Consider the following 20,386-nt stretch of genomic DNA (forward strand, 5'->3'; position numbering starts at 1 on the left):
CCCGCGCCCCCCTGAGAAACAGGGCGGGGCCTCCGGGGCGGAGCCAGCTCCCTAGCCGGCTGCCCATTGGTCACCCGTGTCAAGAGGGCGGGGCTTATGGAGTCAACAGGGCGGAGCTACCTCCCTTGCCGGCTGCCCATTGGTCTCCGGGGTCAACAGGGCGGGGATTCGGGAGTCAATAGGGCGGAGCCACCTCCCTTGCCGGCTGCCCATTGGTCTCGGGGGTCAACAGGGCGGGGATTCGGAGTAGGTCAACAGAGCGGAGCCTCCTCCCTTCCCGGATACCCATTGGTGGCATGGGTCAACAGGGCGGGGCCTCCGGGGCGGACCCAGCTCCCTTACAGGCTGCCCATTGGTCTCCGGGGCCAACAGGGCGGGGCCTCGGGGCGGACCCAGCTCCCTTACAGGCTGCCCATTGGCCGCCAGCGTACTCGCCGCCGCCGCTGCCTGATTGCTGCGCGCGAGTCCCGCCCGGGAGGCGGGTCGGAGCGGTGCCGCCAGGCACGCGCCTCTCTCTGTTGGGGATGCTCGCGGCGACCTCCCCCGGCGTCTAGTGCCAGAACCGAGCCGCGCCCCGCACCCAAGCCGGGCCCCATTCCAACATCCGGGCGGGGCCGGCGGTCTGGGCTTGCGGATCCAGTTCTGCCCGCAGGAGCCCGGAGCTCTGCCTTGCGCGTCCGAGCGCGCCCCCTAAGCCGGAGGTCCCAGCTCCTGCCTTGGGGCCTGGAGTCTGACCCGAGGAGTGCCCTGAACCCTGCTTCGGGCTCCGCACCCGCTCCACGGCTCTGAAGTGTACGCTGGTGGCACGACTGTGGCCCTGGGGGGGTCCACATAGGTCCCCCCGGATCCTGAATTCTGCCTTGGGGATGTGTGTGGCTCAGTTCAGTTCAGTCGCTCAGTCGTGTCCGACTCTTTGCGACCCCATGAACCGCAGCACGCCAGGCCTCCCTGTCCATCACCAACTTCCGGAGTTCCCCCAAACCCATGTCCGTTGAGTCGGTGATGCCGTCCAGCCATCTCATTCTCTGTCGTCCCCTTCTCCTCCCGCCTTCAATCTTTCCCAGCATCAGGGTCTTTTCCAATGAGTCAGCTCTTCGCATCAGGTGGCCAAAGTACTGGAGTTTCAGCTTCAGCATCAGTCCTTCCAATGAATATTCAGGACTGATTTCCTTTAGGATGGACTGGATGGATCTCCTTGCAGTCCACAGGAATCTCGAGTCTTCTCCAACACCACAGTTCAAAAGCACCAATTCTTCGGCGCTCAGCATTCTTTATAGTCCAACTCTCACACCTATACATGACCACTGGAAAAACCATAGCCATGACTAGACGGACCTTTGTTGACAAACTAATGTCTCTGCTTTTCAATACGCTGTATAGGTTGGTCATAACTTTCCTTCCAAGGAGTAAGCTCTTTTAATTTCATGGCTGCAATCACCATCTGCAGTGATTTTGGAGCTCAGAAAAATAGTCAGCCACTGTTTCCCCATCTATTTGCCATGAAGTGATGGGACCAGATGCCATGATCTTACTTTTCTGAATGTTGAGCTTCAAGCCAACTTTTTCACTCTCCTCTTTCACCTTCATCAAGAGGTTCTTTAGTTCTTCTTCACTTTCTTCCATAAGGATGGTGTCATCTGCATATCTGAGGTTATTGATATTTCTCCCAACAATCTTGATTCCAGCCTGTGCTTTCTCCAGCCCAGCGTTCCTCATGATGTACTCTGCATAGAAGTTAAATAAGCAGGGTGACAATATACAGCCTTGATGAACTCCTTTTCCTATTTGGAACCAGTGTGTTGTTCCATGTCCAGTTCTAACTGTTGCTTTCTGACCTGCATACAGGTTTCTCAAGAGGCAGGTCAGATGGTCTGGTATTCTCATCTCTTTCAGAATTGTCCACAGTTTATGGAGATCCACACAGTCAAAGGCTTTGGCATAGTCAATGAAGCAGAAATAGATGTTTTTCTGGAACTTTCTTGCTTTTTCGATGATCCAGAGGATGTTGGCAATTTGATCTCTGGTGCCTCTGCGTTTTCTAAAACCAGCTTGAACATCTGGAAGTTCACGGTTCATGCATTGCTGAAGCCTGGCTTGGAGAATTTTGAGTATTACTTTACTAGCATGTGAGATGAGTGCAATTGTGCGATAGTTTGAGCATTCTTTGGCACTGCTTTTCTTTGGGATTGGAATGAAAACTGACCTTTTCCAGTCCTGTGGCCTCTGCTGAGTTTTCCAAATTTGCTGGCATATTGAGTGCAGCACTTTCACAGCATCATCTTATAGGAATTGAAATAGCTCAACTGGAATTCCATCACCTTCACTAGCTTTGTTCGTAGTGATGCTTCCTAAGGCCCATTTGACTTCACATTCCAGGATATCTGGCTCTAGGTGAGTGTGAGTGATCAAACAATTATGATCATCTGGATCGTGAAGATCTTTTTTGTACAGTTCTTCTGTGTATTCTTGCCACCTTTTCTTAATATCTTCTGCTTCTGTTAGGTCCCTAGCATTTCTGTCCTTCATTGAGCCCATCTTTGCATGAAATGTTCCCTTGGAAACTCTAACTTTCTTGAAGGGATCTCTTGTTTTTCCCATTCTGTTGTTTTCCTCTATTTCTTTGCATTGGTCACTGAGGAAGGCTTTCTTATCTCTCCTTGCTGTTTTTTGGAACTCTACATTCAGATGCTTATATCTTTCCTTTTCTCCTTTGCTTTTTGCTTCTTTTCACAGCTATTTGCAAGGCCTCCTCAGACAGCCATTTTGCTTTTTTGCATTTCTTTTTCTTGGGGATGGTCTTGATTTCTGTTTCCTGTACAATGTCACAAACCTCCGTCCACAGTTCATCAGGCACTCTGTATATCAGATCTAGTCCCTTAAATCTATTTCTCACTTCCACTGTATAATCATAAGGGATGTGACTTAGGTCATAGCTGAATGGTCTAGTGGTTTTTCCCACTTTCTTCAATTTCAGTCTGAATCTGGCAATGAGGAGGTCAGGATCTGAGCCACAGTCAGCTCCCGGTCCTGTTTTTGCTGAATGTATAGAGCTTCTCCATCTTTGGCTGCAAAGAATATAATCAATCTGATTTTGGCGTCAACCCTCTGGTGATGTCCATGTGTGGCTCACAGGCCCCAGATTTGGGCCTTGAAGTGTCCTGGCTCGGGAGAGTATGATGTCTGCATGTTAGCCTGAGTCTGGGACTGCACCTCCGGAGCCCAAGACTCTGCCTTGTGTGGGAAGTGTTACTGGGGTCCCCAGAGGTCCTGAACCCTGCTTTGGGGTCCCGTTCTACCCCTGAAGTGCCTCAAATCCTGCAGCCAGGGCTGCATTCTCTTTTTGGGGACCTCAGAGCCTGCCTTGCTGGTGGGGGGCTCTGAGTGCAGCCCTGGGGGGGGGGTCCCAAATCCGGGCTGAGAGGTCGAAGCTCATCTCCACCGGCCCCTAACTTTGCTATGGGTGTCCGATGCTGAACCCTCGGAGGTCCCAGATGTAGAGTGGCCCTTCCCAATACGGCCCCAGGGGTTCTGATGGATACAGGGGATGGAGAAACGGATGGACTGCGGGCTGGGTGGGATGGACAGCTCCATGGAGGTGTGGGCCGCTGTACAGGTAAATGGACAGAAAAGTACACACAGGAATGGGTGCGCGGGTGGGCAGACGGAAGGAAGGATGGGTGGATGGACAGAGGCAGAAGGGGAGGCGTGGACGCGGGGATGGATAGATACCGATGGTTGACTGCATAGATGTATGGACGGACGCATGGACCCACGGGTGGCCGGTTGGGGGCAGGCGTCTGGATGAGCAGATGGGAGGGTGGAAGGAGGGAAGGAGGAAGGATGGGCGGATGGCTGTGCGGATGGAAGGTGGACAGGCGGGGGTGTCCGCTGTTCACTGTCACCCGCCCCCCCAACCAAGGAAGAAGTCCCCGTCAGACCGGCCGTGCACACCTCCTGACACGATGGAGACTTTGCTGTCCTTTGTCACAGGCATTTCCCCTGATGGCCTTTTCAGTCTGACTTTTGCAACAGGTGGGTGGGTTCTTCTCCCTTCCATCTCTAGCCCCCGGGGGTCGACACGTTCTCACCAGGTTTTCCTTCCCCACGTTCTCTGAGCCTCCTCTCCTCTCTGCTCACCTCTCGCGTCCGCCTCTCAGCGCGATGAGTCGGGAGATGAGGTGGGTCCCTCGGGGGACTTGGCAGCCAAGGGGAACGACCGGCCTGTCTGTGCTCTGAGGAGACGGGGGCCATACCTGTCTCCTGGGAACGCCCAGAGCCTTTCCCGGGAAGACATGGCTGTGGAGTCCGCCCTCCAGACGGCGGGGCGGCCAGGAAGACAGGCCCACGTGGTCTGGCGTGAGGGACCCCTGCTCCAGCTCTCGCCCCACCGGCTCTTGAAGCGGCTGTGTCCGGCAGGGGGGCTCAGCTGCGGGAGGGAGGGACCCTCCACGAGGTGCCAGGACCTGAGACGACCTGCCGAAGGCTGGGTGGGGGGACGCTCCTCGGCCACCTCCATGGACACGTGGGAGCCCACCCTCCCCTGGAATCTCAGGTTGATGCCAAAGCACGGAGCGGTGCTGGATCGGGGGGTGGGCGGAGCGGCGTGGAGGCCAGACCTCTGGTCTCACGGTGCAGAGTCCACAGGGGAGGGTCGCACCCTGTCGTGCACAGGTCAGAAGTGACCGCAGGAGAGGCGGCTGCCCAGGGTCATGCAGGAACCGCCATAGCCAGAGTGCAGGCTGCACGGCCCTGGGGCCCTAGCCTGTGCCCCGTGCCCCCATGGGGGACCGCCGCGGCCAGAGAGCGGGCTGCACGGCTCTGGGGCCCCGGCCTGTGACCCATGCCCGGGGGCTCCGGGTCCAGGGGGCCTGCATGCCCCACGGTCTCCCTGCGGGGACTCCCACATCCATGTCATGTCCGTCTGTGACCCGCGTTCATGATCCCCTGCTACTGTGTTTTGTTTTGTCTCGAGGTGAACCTCGGGCTGAAAATCCTTAGATTCTTTATTTCAAAATACAAACGTGATCTCATAAAACTCTTTAAACCGCTCTGCACAGCAAATAGAAGGTAACTTTACACAGTTTGTACACATACACAGAAACATGGGGCCACACTGACCTGGGTGCTCCCTCGGCCCTGGCCGGGGCGGCCTCCCCGAAGGGGGCCTGCGGGACAGCAGGCGCCAGGGCTCCTGGAATGTTCCTGCCGACACAACCGGCCCAGGGTCAGCGCGGGGACGGCCGGGCAGACCCGCCACAGCGCCGCCGGGTTCCCACCAGGGTGAACCGTTTGCAGACGGGCGCCTCCAAGCTCCTGGAAGGGGCAGCAGGCCGAGGCCGCCTGCCCGCTGGGGAGGCACCGCGGGGCCGTCTGCACCCGCTTCTGTGCTGAATAAAGACGCACGCACCACTGACAAACGCACTGCACTTGGTGAGGCCGACAGCCACTCAGCCGCGTCTCCCCTCCACGGGCCACAGGGACCCCGAGGGGCCGCGGGTCACGAGGGCGGCAGGTCGTCGTCGTCTGCACACTCGTACTCGTACAGCTCGACGGCGCCCAGGCCGCCCGGCGCCTCCAGGAAGGGCCTCTGGGCCAGCGGGGTCCTCAGGGCGCTCAGCTTCGGCTCCACAGGGCTGAGCTCGGCCTCGTACCTGCGGGGAGGGGCCCGTGAAGACAGCGCCCGCCCCCCACGCCCACTGAGCAGCTGTGCGCCCCCGACACCCCGACACGTGGGGGCAGGGCAGGCGGGCCCACTGATCAGCTGTGCGCTCAGCAGCTCAGCCAGCTCCCCACCCCACCCCCTGTGTAGGGTCTGCGCCCCTTGGCGGCCTGCGGGGGCCACCCCCAGGGGGGTATGTGGAGCCCTGGGAAGTGCCCCACAGGAGCCCTGGCAGGACCGTCCGCAGGCTGGGGGAGGGCCTGACTCAGCAGGAAGAGCTCCCAGAGTCAGGGCGCTGAGGCTGGGCACCTGGGGCAGGACTAGGCGCGGTTCGGAGTCAGAGTGTGCCCACCCTCGGCGGTAGGGCCGCAGTCCCTTGGAAACCCTCCCCCGGAAGTGGCAGCCAGAGGTGGTGACCTCACTGCCCCAGTTGGCAGCCCATTTCCCTGCCCCCGTCCCGGGCCTTCCCTCGTCCGGACCCAGTTCTCCCCGCTCCCATTCCTCCCGCACTCACCCATCCTCCCAGGGGTCCCCCGCGGCCTCCTCGGCCACCAGGATGTCGTACTCCTCGGCGGCGAAGCGCTCCCAGTCAGACAGCTCGGGGCCCTCGCTCTCGCTCTCCTGCGGACGGTGGACGGAGCACGGTGCGGCGTCGCCCAGGAGCGGCCCGGCGCCCCCTCCCGCGCACGTCCCCCCCACAGCCTCCCCCGTCACCCCCCACGCACCCTGAGCAGGGACACCTGCTCTTTCTGTTCGTGGTCCAGGTACTTCTCGATGTTGAAAAAGGTGTCGAAGAACACGTTGGCCAGCTTGCAGCGCTTCAGGTCTTGCAGCGTGATCCGCCCTGCGGGAAGGGCGCGACCGTGAGCGGGTGGGGGTGCACGGAGGGGCTTCAGGGGACAGCTGGGAGCGCGGGTGGGCGGGCTGGGGGGCGCAGCGCGAGAGCGCTCAGGGCAGCTGCGGGGGAAGCGCGGAGAGATCTCACGGATGCGTGAAGCGGCTCATTGGTGCGCGGAGGGGGCCCCCGGGCGCAGGGCGGCTCCTGGGCGCACGGGCATGTCGTGTGCACACGCGGGCAGCTCTGAGCACCCACGGCTCCCAGGCACCCCGAAGAACCCACGCCCCTCGCGTGTGCAAAGCCACACGCCTTATGGCACAGCACCGTGCACTCTGCCGCCAGCCCGGCCACAGGAGTGCTCCCGGTGTGGAAGAAGCCTGGCGGGTGGCTGGGGGACCAGAGCCCTCTGGGTCCCTGAGAAGGCGTCAGGGGATACAGGGGGTCCGCACGCGTCACCCAGAGGGTGGGACCCAAGCTGCCCTGGACCGCGAACACGGAGCAGGAAGAAACCCGGGTCGGGCAAGATGGCCGGGTCACACGGCCACAGGACGAGTCCACAGCAGCCAACACCCGAGACTGGACTGCAGGGACACAGGACTCCCAGGCGTTCGACCTGGAGGCAGAGCCTTCCTGTGACCTTGGCAGCAGTCCCGGGTGCCCTGGGATGTGCCCACCGAGCAACCCGGGTCCCAGATCAACCAAAGCCATCCCCGGGCCGCAGCACCAGGCTTGAGAAGGGCAGCCCAGCACAGGGGTCCCCGCGCTGTCCACACTGCAGTCCCGGTGGACAATGACCAAGCACGGCAGAGGAACGTGGTCGAGACCCGGGGCCACCGTCCCCAACCCTGGGGTGCACTCAGTCCCCAGAATGGTTCACCACCCGGGAGGGCTGAGGGCGGGGCCCCGCGGGTCGTGTCCACCCACAGTGACCCCAACTGCACGGTGCTCGGTTACACGAGGCCACACTTAACCTGCCCTGGACTAGGTTACCCTCTCTGAGGCCCAGCACACACCTCCCCTGGGGCTGCCCACCCCCAGGGGCTTCCTCCCAGGAGCACCCTAGTTCCCCAGGGCATCCCCCCCAGCCGGCCCCCTCCCCTAGGGTGTCCCCCACCACAGGGTTCCCCACTTCCCTGGGAAACCCCCCCAAGGCTGAACCCCTACCCCCTCCCCGCCGGAGCTCCGCACTCCGGGGGCAACCCTATTCCCCAGGGCATCTCCAACCCCTGGGTGTCCCCCTCCCCATGGGACCCCACTTCCCTGGGGTGCTCTCTTCTCAGGCCATCCCCATCCCCAGGGCCCCGCCCCCACACAGCACCTTCCATCTGGGGCTTCACCAGGTCCAGCATCTGGCACAGGCAGTCCTCGAAGGGCAGGGCCTCGATGGCCATGCTGTCCAGCCGGCGGCACTGCTCCTCGTAGAAGTACTCCAGCTCGAACATGGACAGCGCCCCATCCCCGTCCAAGTCCATGCAGCGGAACCAGTACTCGATGCTGCGGCCGGGAGGGTCACATGTCTGCCCAGATGGCCATCCACCCAGACCCGCTCCAACCAGTGACCCCACTCGCTGCTGCATCTGGGAGGGTCAGACGTCCACCCAAACCCTCTCTGACCAGAATGACCCCACCCCGGGGACCAGTACTCGATGTTGCAGCCGGGAGGGTCAGACGTCCACTGGGACAGCCGTCCACCCAAACCCACTCTGACAAGGGTGACCCGCACGTGGACAGACCCCACCCCCGGGATCACGCCCTTGTGTGACCCCCTATGAGACGACCTCACAGGGATGGGCCACAGGGGGGCGCCCTCACCAGTGGGTGACCACTGGGCCCCTCTCGCGAGGGTCCTAACAGCCTTTACAGAGCACGGGCCCCAGACACCCACCTGGTGGGGGTCTTCTTGTCCTCCTCGGAGATCAGAAACCAGACAAAGTCCGCGTAGCTGATTTTCCCTTCCTTCTGCACCTTTTTCCCTCTGGATTCAAGAGACAAGGGCGGCGTCAGGGAGAAGCAGCCTGAGGCGGGGGTCACTGCCCACGCCCAGGGATGCCGGGAGCCCTGCAGGGGCCCAGTCCTAAACTGGTTCCCACCCAGAGGCACCTGAGAGGCTGTGTGGGCACAGGGGAGGGTCTCTCAGGGCCAGAGGGGGCAGGGGGGTGGGGATCGGGGCAGAAGAACCTGCCCAGGTCAGAGCCACCTCACAGCCTTGCATGCCCAGGGCCTGTGTCCCCCTCATGCATGGCGTCATATGGCAAAAGCGTGCTTTGTGTGCCTGTAACTTGTGATGTCACACGTGTGTCCTTTACATGTGCCCGTACATGATAAAGGCGTGTGTGTCCTTTACGTATGACCTTACGTGAATGGCACACATGTGTCTCTTACTCATGACTTCCTGTGACAATGGCATGTGTCCCTGTTACCTGTGACCTCGTATGGCAAAACCCTAAACACGCGCTCCTAAGTCACGACCTCAGGTGGCTCAGAACACGCCCGCCCCAGTCAGGAGTGACAGGCAGGGCTGGATGCTCCCAGGGAAAACCAGCCCAGCCCTGCTGGGAGCCCACTGGCACGTACCGCGTCACGGCTCCCGAGAAGATCCGGTCGATCATCTTGGTGGAAATAGCTGCAAAAGAGGAGTTGGGCCGTAAGTCCCGCAGGGGTTCCTGGTGCCCCACGCGGCAGCTGTGGACGTGGCTGGGCGGGCTCTGGGCTGAACCTGGAGACCCAGGTCTGGCTAGGCAGGACCCTGGGGGCCTGAATTTCCTGCACACGCCTCCTCGGACACCGCTCAGCACTTCCCAGTCCTGGGTGTGTGTGTATGTGTGTGTGTCTGTGTGTGTATGTGTGTGTTGCAAGGGCTGCAAGGAGATCCAACCAGTCTGTCCTCAAGGAAATCAACCCTGAGTATTCACTGGAGGGACTGATGCTAAAGCTGAAACTCCAACACTTTGGCCACCTGATGCGAAGAGCTGACTCATTGGAAAAGACCCCGATACTGGGAAGGATTGAAGGCAGCAGGAGAAGGGGACAACAGAGGATGACATGGCTGGATGGCATCACCGACTCGATGAACATACTCCAGGAGATGGTGATGGACAGGGAGGCCTGGCGTGCTGAGGTCCATGGGGTCACAAAGAGTCAGATACGACTAAGTGGCTGAACAAAGGTGTGTCCTAAGTTGTTTTAGTCATGTCCGACTCTTTGCGACTCCGTGGACTGTAGCCCACCAGGCTCCTCTGTCCATGAGATTCTCCAGGCAAGAAGACTGGAGTGAGTCGCCATTCCCTTCTCCAGGGGATCTTCCCAACCCAGGAATTGAACCCGAGTCTCTTGCGTCTCCTGCATTGGCAGACGGGTTCTTAAACCAGCTGAGCCGCTGGGGAAACCCACCCAGTCCCAGGACCTGAGCCTGAGTCCCAGCTGCAGAGGGAGGCGCTGGCCCTGGAGCTCCAGGAACGATTGGAGTGTGGACGGCAGGACGCACGTTCACACCTGCACGGGCTCTGCCGCCAAACACACAACACGCTTGTGCTCAGAACCCAGATGCCTGTCAACCATGTTTAAGGAAGAAACAGTGGAAGGCCGGGGCTGTCAGATGGATCACCACACACGGGGTGGCTTAATTGGTGATCCGCCCCTCGCCCTGGGGGCTGGAGGCGGAGCCCCGGGTGGGGCAGGGCTGGTCCCTCCTGTGCCCGTGGACCGCGTCTCCTCCCTGAGTCCTCATGCCCTCGTCCCTGTGTACGTCTGCGTCCCGACCTCCCCTTCTTATCAGGACCCCAGTCCTGTGGGACCAGGACCAGCCTAGTGACCTCATTTCACCTTCAGCCCCTGTTTAAAGACCATGTCCAAACAGCCACCTCCTGAAATCTCAGGGGTCACAACTCAAGTATATTAATCTTGGGGACACTTTTCAGCCTCTACTTATCAACAGGTAACCACAAAAATGGGGAAATAAAGACAAAACGTCCTCTCCCCCCAATTCATCCTGGCTCAATAAAAGCCTCCCCTGAGAGGAACGACTGGATGGTGTCAGAGGCTGAACCAGGTTTCCCACAAAGATACGTCCACATCCTGCCTCCTGGTGTGGGGACTGGGTCTTACATGAAACAGCGTCTCTGCAGAGGTGATGGAGTGAAGGTCTGAGATGAGGTCCTCCTGGATGGGGGTGGCCCTCAACCCAGGGACAGGGTCCTTATGAGACACAGAAGGGGAGAGACACGGACGCAGAGGAGAAGCCACATGGAGACGGAGGCGGAGACGGGAGGGAGGCGGCCGCCAGCTCTGGGGCGGACGCCCGGATCCCCCAGAAGCTGGAAGAGGCGGGAAGGACCCTCCCCTGGAGACTCTGCAGGGAGCCCAGCCCTGGGACACCCTGACCTCAGACGTGTGGTCCCCAGGGCTGGGGGAGGCCGGGTGTCGAGCGCCCGTTTGTGGTCATCTGTTAGAGTTGCCTCAGGTAACCCTCACGGCCCTCGTGGGTGTTGGGCCTTCATAAACAAGTTCATTTAGGATCTCCGGTGTCACAATTGGGAGGATAACTTCCTGTTCTTTGAGGGTTCCCCCCACGCACATAAGAACAGCCCCAGAGAACTAGGACAGCTGACTCAGACGCGCTCCCACACCTGGCAACATGACAGCAGATGGTCAGCTCCGTCCTGGCCCATTCCTCTCCACGCGGGAGGGCGAGCCTGTGCAGAAACCCGCGACTGACACAGCTTATGGGCACACCAGGGGACTGTACTCGAAACTGCCCTGTGTCCTGTCCCGGCCAGCAAGTCCACCATCCCCAGGGTCACTAGTGTCCCCAGGACAAACGAGGCCACAAAGACCCCAGCAAGCGGCCCTGTTTGGTGACAGACTCCCAAAAGCAGCTGACGAGAGCGGCCGGACGTGAGAACCACACGGGTGGCCAGAAGGCCCCAGGGACGCGGGAACCAGCCCTGGGCCACGAGGTGGGAAGCTCAGGGCCTGATGAGCGCGTCCCGGCCACCAAGGCCTGTGCCGATCTCACGGCGGGGGTCAGAGCCGAGACCAGCAGTGGAACTGAGAGGGACCCACACACGCACACTCAGGCGTCCACGCACCAGGATCGCGGGACCCCTGGGGGACCAGCCTGAGGGATTTGGGGAGCAGACGGCTGGCCTGGGGGCCCGACCTCGGGGGCCCATCCAGGCCACACTGACCACAAACAAATGAATGCCCAGAGAATTCAGAAACACGCTCATGGCTGCAATTACCTGAAAACCCATTACATCGAAACCTACGGTTTTAAAGAAATCGTTGACAAAACTAGAAATCCACCACACAGGTAAATTGAGCCCATTTTCCATACCCTGAAGATTTGATTTCTTGTAAAGGGAGGTGCAGGAACTCAAACCGCGGTTCTGTGAGAACCCAGAGGGGTGGGATGGGGAGGGAGGACATCATCCCTCGGCTGACTCACATTCAGATTGGGAGACACCAACACAAGTTTGTAAAGCAATTATGGTTCAGTCAAAAAAGTAATAAATTTAGAAAAGCGTTTACACAGGATTCCTCACTGCCGCTCCTATAATGTGGGGAGGCTCGGATTTAGCGTCTCCAGCTTTTCTGTCATGAGGGCACACAAAGGCTCTCGGGTCCAACCCGCAGGCTGGGATTCAAACCTCCCCGGGAAATGTGTCTCTCTGCTGTTCTCAACAGGCCAACTCCGGGCCTGACACGCCAGCCCAGCTGCCGCGGCCACGGTGCCCTGAGCTGGGACTCAGTGTCCAGATGGCACTGTGTCCCCACTGGCAGGCGCTAGAGGGCCTGGGCAGGCAGCACGAGGGACTCGGCAGGAAAGCGGGCACAGAGCCCCGAGGGGACAGGCATCTCCCCCACGGGGACAGGCGCTGTGAGCCCAGCGCTGACCTACGGACTGGCCCCCACTGAGCTCATCAGGCGACCCGCCTGAGCTCACGACGGGGGTGGCCCCCCTCTGCAGGGACACAGAGGAGCCTGGGGGTGGGCAGAGTTGGGGGAATGAAAGGGGCTCCGAGGGGGATCCGCCACGTGCTTGCGGGCTCCGGGTCCGCGCCCGCCGTGACGGCGACCCCGACGCCACGTGGCCGCGTCCCCTGTGTGTCCCTGTCTCCCGCGTCGCGCAGCAGGTCCAGCGGGAGTCCGGGTGCAGGCCCCGAGGGTGGGGGGTCAGGTGGCGTGGGGGCAGCCACGGCCGCTCTCCGGAGACCAGGCGCCCCCGCGGAGCACCCGCCCGGCCGAGTCCCCGCCGGCCCGACCCGCAGCGGGCGGGCGCTCACCGTGGTCGTTGTGCCGGGCCAGGTCCTGCGCGTCGATGAGCAGGTCGTGGTCCGTGTCCAGCTCCCAGAACTTGCAGTAGATGACGTAAAAGTGCTCGTAGGAGAAGAACTCCGTCAGCTGGTTGATGTCTGCCTCCTCCTCCAGGAGAGCCACGTTCTGCAGGACACAGCACAGAACTGCCAGCGGGGACTCCAGGGCGCGGAGTGCAAACAGGCCGTCCAGTGGGGACGGACCCAGATCCCGTGTCGTGGGGAGGCAGGGTCAGAGCAGGGCAAGCCGCGTGACGGCCGGGAGGGGCAATGGGGTCAGGGGTGCACCCGGGTCAGGCCAGGCCACAGACACGGAGGGGAGAAGGTGGGGGTGGGAGAGCGGAGGAGGATGGAGGGACGGGTCTGTGCAGAGAGACTAGAGGGTGGGAGCTAACTGACAAAGAACAGGGATGCACGTACCTGCAGGAAAGTGCTCCTCCGCAGCTCGGCGCACGTGATCCTGCCCGACCAGGACCGGTTGACGGTGTAGAAGATCCTCTGGATGACCTGCGGGGCACGGACGGGGCACGTCAGCCCCGCACAGCGATGTGCGCGCTGCAGGGCTTCGCGCGAGGCCCACGTGTGAGCGTGCGGGGCCGCCCGGTGGCCCCCTGGGTGGCCTCACCAGCGACTCGGGACGGTGCGCTGCAGGACCGCGAGCCGCCAGCAGAGGGCGGCCGCCCCGCACACGCCGGAGGGTCCGGAAGGAGGCCCGCTGGATCCCGGGGTCACCCGGTGCGGCGGAAGCTGCCCTCGGCCGCAGTGCGCAGCCCGGCCGGGAGCGGGCCGCCCTCGAGCTGGATGCGGCGGGGACAGCAGCTCTGAGGGGCGGGCAACCCTCACAGCAGCGAGCACCTGACCGGACCGCTGGGAGGAGATCGCGAACTCAAAGCCGAGAGCGCGCCGCCGCCCCCCCCCCCACCCCGCCGCTGCACACGGAGGCCCGGCAGGGCCCCCTGTGGTCCAGAGGCAGTGCCCTGGGCCAGGACGCCCCTCCCCCGTCCCCACCGGGGCGCCCTCCCTCTGTCCCCATCCACGGATGTCCCCGCCCCGCCCCCTGTGGTCCAGACGGCAGTGCCCTGGGGCAGGACGCCCCTCCCCCGTCCCCACCGGGGCGCCCTCTCTCTGTCCCCATCCACGGATGTCCCCGCCCCGGTCCCTGTGTGTTGAGGAGCCCCCGGCACGCAGCAGCCTCTACAGTCAGCGCTCAGTGTGGCTGGAGGAAACCTCAGTTTGCATCGTCACTGTTAGTCAGGGAGCAGAGTGGTGCAGTGTATGTGTGAGGGGGGCCTGGGAACCAGGGCACAGGGAGCTCCACAGGCATCCACATCCCCGCCCTGGCCCGCCGCCATGCGTGCACTCTGGGCTGCAGGACAAGTGTGCTCCCAGCCCACGTGCCCGAGGGCTGCCCACCACTCACCTGCACCCAGGGCCAGGCCATGTGTGTGGGCAAGAGCCCTGCCCCCCAGCTGTGGTTCCCCCAGGTGACCCCGGCCCAGGGCAGGGGCGGGGCCTGGGCTGCGGTTCCGTGTCCCCAGGCGGGGCCCATGCCCCACGCAGGGCGCCCTCACCTGATGCTCTGAACCTGAAACCCTGCTGCCCGGGAGGCAGACGGTAGGGTCTCTGGGCGTGTCCTCGCCTGCCTGGACCTACACCTCGGCGACGTGCCCTGCGTGGGGCCCGTGTGGGCCACACCACTCGCCCCTCCCGAGCCCCAGAGAAAAGGACCACGGACACCTGAGCCTGGTGACAAAGTGGGTGTAAGGGCCGTGGACACTGCACTCACCGTGGTGATATAGCGGGAATGGAACTCGGCCGCCTCCTTCAGGAACGCCAGGCCGGGGTGCGTGTTCACCACGTCCTGCGGGGGGACAGGACCCGGCGTTGGGATGCGCTGCGGGACCTCCCACAGCCCCCTGGGACAAGAACCCATGTGTCCACCAGAACCCCAGGGTCACACAGGCAGGCCCAGAGCCGCCCCTGTGGAGTCCCCTCGAACACACAGTTACATGAAATCACGTCAAATCAAGACTGTACTGAGCCATCGGGCCACGTCTGAGGAAGTACAGGGCTTTGAACAGAGGCGACTGTCACGGCCTCTCACAACCAAGGGTGACCTGACACGTATGAACACGCAAACACCAGCATGTAAGCTTTCCAGGTTCTGAGAAGGAGTATGTGAACGTCCTCATGTGATAAAGGACTAGAATCCCGGGAGCCCTTCAAATTGCTCTCGTTCACGTCCTCTGCAAACTTTGCCTGTTCCGTGTTTTAAGTGGAACGTGCAGGCAGCCAGCCATCACTTTAAACTCTTCTCCAGAGAATGGACCATGAAGTCCTGAACAAATTTTGCTTAAAGGAAGCAGAAAGGCATTTGGAATGAGCGTCCTGCAAAGCCTGACCCGGTCCGTGACGGCCTGGCACCCAACGCACAGTGCCCGTCCAAGTCCAGGCGTCCAGGCTCAGGGGTGGAGCCGTCCACTCCGTCCCGCTGCTCACATGGCTCCCGAGGGGCTGCATGGGGCCAGCCCGGGGAGGCGGCCCCCCAAGGGCAGAGAGCCAGGCTCCCAGCACAGCGGAGGCAACCCCGAGGGCAGAGAGCCAGGCTCCCAGCACAGTGGAAACGGCTCCCTGAGGGCAGAGAGCCAGGCTCCCACAAAAAGGAGGCGGCCCCCAGGGGCGGAAAGTCCGGCTCCCACACAGCAGAGGCGGCCTCCTGAGGGCAGAGAGCCGGGCTCTCAGCACAGTGGAAACGGCTCCCCGAGGGCAGAGAGGCCGGCTCCCACACGCAGCTGTAGACACAGGGATGTGCCTGTAAAAGGGGCGGGGGTGCGAGCAGCAGAGACGGGACACGCGTGTGGTGGGCAGGTGCAGATGGAGGGGTGTGCACTGCGCAAGGCCGGGACTCCCGGATGGGGGCGTGTGCGGTGCACAGCGGGGACACGGGGGAGGGGCACGCACCTGCAAGAAGGGCACGAAGTCCTCCTGCACCAGGTAGCTGCAGCCAGGGCTCACGAGCAGGTGCACGAACTTGGCGGCATCGTCATGACAGTTCTGCAGGACCCTGTGCCACAGAGCGCGCCCCCGCTGACCCACTGCACATCCACAGACCCCCGTCCAGACTCGGGCCCCAGGAGGCACATGGCAGCTGTGCCGGAACCCCAGGCACGGTCTCCCCAAGACGCGACCATCCCGGCCACAGGAGCACCAGCCGGGGCGGCGGACAGCTGGGGACAACCCCCTCTCGGGACTCACTTTCTCCACATGGCGACGAACTTGTGGACGGACACGGAGCCGGTGCGCTCACCGCCAGCGCTGCAGAAGAGCGGTCCCTTCCAGTAGAGAGGGCAGCCACAGGCCTGCGGGAGGGGTGGGGACATGGGTGAGCTCATCCTGGCCCCCACGGCAGCCCAGCCCTGACGAGGCAGGGAGAGCCGCTGTGTGCAGACGGTGCGCCCCGCACAAAGCAGTGTGACTCTGAGGACACGGCAGCCCCTCGCCCTCAGTCACACGGGCGATGGGGAGGCAAACACTGGTCCTGAGGATGCGGTGTGCACCCCATCCCCCGATCAGAGCCTGACGGTCAGCAACCGGGACAGAGGAGGTGAACACACCCCCAACCCCGGAGTCTCAGCACCTCATGACCTGTGAGGAGAGCATACACGACAGAGGAGACCGTGAAATACTCGGGACGCGACAAGGACGCTCCTGCAACACTGTGCATCTCGGGGGTCAAGGCGACCACATCGCTCACGGTCACAGCTTTCAAGACCCTGATGCTGGGAAAGAAAGAAGGTGGGAGGAGAAGGGGAAGACAGAGGAGGCGATGGTTGGATGGCATCACCGACTCGATGGACGTGGGTTTGAGCGAACTCGGGTTGCTGATGGACAGGGAAGACGTACTGCAGTCCATGGGGTCGCAAACAGTCGGACATGACTGAGCGACTAAACAACAGGCGCTGAAGCGGCATGGAAACAACGGAGACGCTCTGACGGCTTTATTTCCTGGTGGCAGGACTGCAGACGGGCTTCAGTTTCACCCTGAACGCTTTGGTCAGAGCCTGGGACAGACACCAGCAGACATGAACACCTTTACCAACAGTTCTGCAAACACCCAACTCATGCGGGCGAGACCAGGAGAGTCCAACATACATGGGAACACTGCAACAATCCCAGGAGACCCGGGTTCAAGTCCTGGAGGAAGATTCCCCTGGAGAGAGAAACGGAATCCACTCTACTATCCTTGCCTGGAGAATCCCATGGACAGAGGAACCCGGCGGGCTACATTCCATGCGGTTGCAAAGAGTCAGACAGGCCTGAGCAACTGAACAACAGCAGGAGAAAGGCCAACAGCTCAGGGTGACCCCCGAGGCCCATGAGCTGTGCGCGGATGGGCCCCGCAAGCAAAGAGCACGAACGGGGTCAGGGCTGCAGAGGGAGACGCGGAGGAAACACGTAACCAGATCCCAGCAGACGTGACCGCACAACGGTCTCGAGAGCAGGACCCAGACACCAGCACACAGACCACTATGCTGCAGGGGGAGGCACTGCAGCGGCCAGCAGGCGATCTGACAGGATGCCCCCTGCCCAATTAAGGAAGAATGGGCAGAGGACCTACAAAGACATTCTCCAAAGAAGACACACAGATGGCCGAGATGCACACGAAAAGACGTTCAACACTGACAACCAGAGAAATGCCAATCAAAACTACAAAGAGGATCGCCTCACACCAATCAGAAGGGCCATCCCCCACAAATCTGCAAACAGTGAATGCTGCAGAGGGTGTGCAGGAAAGGGAGCCCTCCCACCCTGCTGGTGGGCCTGTAAACTTTGGAGCCACTGTGGAGGCAGCACGGAGGCTCCTGGAAAAGAAAAACAGAGCGACCACATGATCATACAATCCCACTGCTGGGCACGTGTCTGGAGAAAACACAGCTGGAAAGGGTACATGCACCCCAATGCTCACTGCAGCACTGCTCACAAAAGCCAGGACACAGAACAACGCAGATGCCCACTGACAGGGAAATGGGTAAAGGTGTGGGACGTGTGTACCGTGGAAGATTACTCGGAATGAAACAATGTCATCTGCAGCAACATGGATGGACCTAGACACTGTCATGCTGCGTGAAGTCAGTCAGAGGGAAACGCCGTATCACTTCCCTTATGTGGGGTTTAAAGAGAAATGATACCTATGAGCTTATTTACAAAGCAGAAACAGACTCTCAGACTTACAGAATGAACTGATGGTTACAGGGGGGAAGGGAGAGTCAGGGAGTCTGGGATGGTCATGGACACACTGCTGTGTTTAACACGGAGAACCAGCAAGGACCTGCTGTCCAGCACAGGGAGCTCTGCTCAATCCTCTGTAATAACCTTATGGTTCCCAGGGGGAAGGATGGGGGAAGGGACAGTCAGGGAGTCTGGGATGGACATGGACACACTGCTGTGTTTAACACGGAGAACCAGCAAGGACCTGATGGACAGCAAAGGGACCTCTGCTCCATGTCACGTGGCAGCCTGGATGGGAAGGGAGTTTGGGGGAGAATGGGTACATGGACATGTGTGGCTGAGTCCATTTGCTGTCCACCTGAAACCATCACAACACTGCTAATCAACCAAGCTTCAATATAAAATAAAATGTTTAAAAAAAAAAAATTCAGCAAGTCAGGTGAGCTGAGCAGACACCTGAAAGATGGGAACTAAGTCGGCAAACTCAACGTCCACAACCTTCCCGGGTAGGAAACGACCAGTCTCAAATGCTTCACTGTGAATTCCCCCAACATTAACATAAAGCATCATCCCAAATGTCAACACACAGCTCCAGAAAGGGGACCAATAACCCAACCCACTCTGTGAGGCCGGAGCACTCTGGTGCCGAACTAGACAGAGGAGTCAGCAGAGAAGGAAACCCCAGACGGGCGTCTTCCAGGAGCCTGGACGAAACCCTAACAAGACACAAGGCTCAGCACCGCAAAGCACAGGAGGAGGAGGAGGAGACCTGTCTCCTCACGACGAAACGGGAGTTGAGTCAGAGACACAAGAGGGCTTTGTCATCTGAACCTTTGCTTCCTTGTCCTGATGGGCTGAAGAAGAGAGCCACAGGATCCTTCAATGCGTGCAGAAAAGCAGTGGGCAAGCGTCAACACCCAGTAACGATGAGACGCGGTGAGGGGGCTCGAAGCCAAGCAGGGCCTCGCTGAAACGGGCCGCGAGAGGACACGCGGCTCCCACCGGCGTCCGGGGAGGGGGTGCCCAGCCCCAAGGCTGTTCCCGCAGCCCCAGTCCGCGTCCCACTGCGTCCCGCAAACCTAGTCAGCACTCGAGGCGGGGAACCTGCAGGCAGGGCACTCCGAGCTGTTCCCGCAGCCCCAGTCCGCATCCACACAGAGACCTGACCACTGCCATGGGCAGAGCGCGAGCACGGTGAAGACACGCGGGTTACAGCAGCAAGGGGCCCTGCGTTTGTCTGCACAGGACGGGAAGGGCAAGAAACACCCAAGGACCCTGCGAAAGCGGTCTCATGAGAGAATTAGCACCAGGTCAATACACAGCCATCAGCAGACGGTCTACACACCAGAGAAAAGGTCATAAGCTGAAGTAAACTAAGGCTATCCACAGTATCACCAAACACAGTGAGGACGCGGAGGGGTCAGCTCTGAGGAGGGAACACCTCAGGGAGGACGGGGAGGGGTCAGCTCTGAGAAGGAATACCTCAGGGAGGATGGGGAGGGGTCAGCTCTGAGGACGGAACACCTCAGGGAGGACAGAGAGGGGTCATCTCTGAGGAGGGAACTCCACAGGGAGGAGGGGGAGGGGTCAGCTCTGAGGAGGGAACACCTCAGGGAGGACGGAGAGGGGTCAGCTCTGAGGAGGGAACTCCACAGGGAGGACGGAGAGGGGTCAGCTCTGAGGAGGGAACTCCACAGGGAGGACAAGGAGGGGTCAGCTCAGAGGAGGGAACACCTCAGTGAGAACGGGGAGGGGTCAGCTCTGAGGAGGGAACACCTCAGTGAGGATGGGGAGGGGTCAGCTCTGAGGAGGGAATACCTCAGGGAGGACGGAGACGGGTCAGCTCTGAGAAGGGAACACCTCAGTGAGGACGGGGAGGGGTCAGCTCTGAGGAGGGAACACCTCAGTGAGGACGGGGAAGGGTCAGCTCTGAGCACGGAACTCCACAGGGAGGACGGAGAGGGGTCAGCTCTGAGTAGGGAACACCTCAGGGAGGACGATGAGGGGTCAGCTCTGAGGAGGGAACACCTCAGTGAGGACGGAGAGGGGTCAGCTCTGAGCACGGAACTCCACAGGGAGGATGGGGAGGGGTCAGCTCTGAGGAGGGAACTCCACAGGGAGGAGGGGGAGGGGTCAGCTCTGAGGAGGGAACTCCACAGGGAGGACGCGGCGGGTTCAGCTCGGAGGAGGGAACACCTCAGTGAGGACGGGAACAGGTCAGCTCTGAGGAGGGAACTCCACAGGGAGGACGGGGAGGGGTCAGTTCTGAGGAGGGAACTCCTCAGGGAGGACGGGGAGGGGTCAGCTCTGAGGAGGGAACACCTCAGGGAGGACGGGGACGGGTCA

At 61.0% G+C, this 20,386-nt stretch overlaps 1 protein-coding gene across 2 annotated transcripts in view; it reads right to left on the reverse strand.

The window, feature by feature from the left end:
* Window positions 1-4,985: 4,985 nt before the first annotated feature.
* LOC148773188 (serine/threonine-protein phosphatase 2A regulatory subunit B'' subunit beta-like) overlaps window positions 4,986-20,386 on the reverse strand; it is a 45,337-nt gene continuing 29,936 nt past the window's right edge. For both annotated transcript variants that reach the window (XM_088833734.1, XM_088833735.1), the window contains 11 exons: window positions 16,067-16,170; window positions 15,773-15,875; window positions 14,598-14,672; window positions 13,232-13,318; window positions 12,782-12,938; window positions 9,072-9,120; window positions 8,383-8,472; window positions 7,816-7,991; window positions 6,385-6,503; window positions 6,174-6,280; window positions 4,986-5,651 (listed from right to left, as the gene is read on the reverse strand). In XM_088833734.1, the coding sequence (XP_088689860.1) occupies window positions 5,498-5,651; window positions 6,174-6,280; window positions 6,385-6,503; window positions 7,816-7,991; window positions 8,383-8,472; window positions 9,072-9,120; window positions 12,782-12,938; window positions 13,232-13,318; window positions 14,598-14,672; window positions 15,773-15,875; window positions 16,067-16,170 (1,221 nt within the window). In that variant the 3' untranslated portion in view covers window positions 4,986-5,497. The remainder of the gene's footprint in view (window positions 5,652-6,173; window positions 6,281-6,384; window positions 6,504-7,815; window positions 7,992-8,382; window positions 8,473-9,071; window positions 9,121-12,781; window positions 12,939-13,231; window positions 13,319-14,597; window positions 14,673-15,772; window positions 15,876-16,066; window positions 16,171-20,386) is intronic.

Source organism: Moschus berezovskii, chromosome X (genome assembly GCF_049115385.1).
Source record: "Moschus berezovskii isolate FMDL1 chromosome X, NW_MosBer_1.0, whole genome shotgun sequence".
Lineage (NCBI taxonomy): Eukaryota > Metazoa > Chordata > Mammalia > Artiodactyla > Moschidae > Moschus > Moschus berezovskii.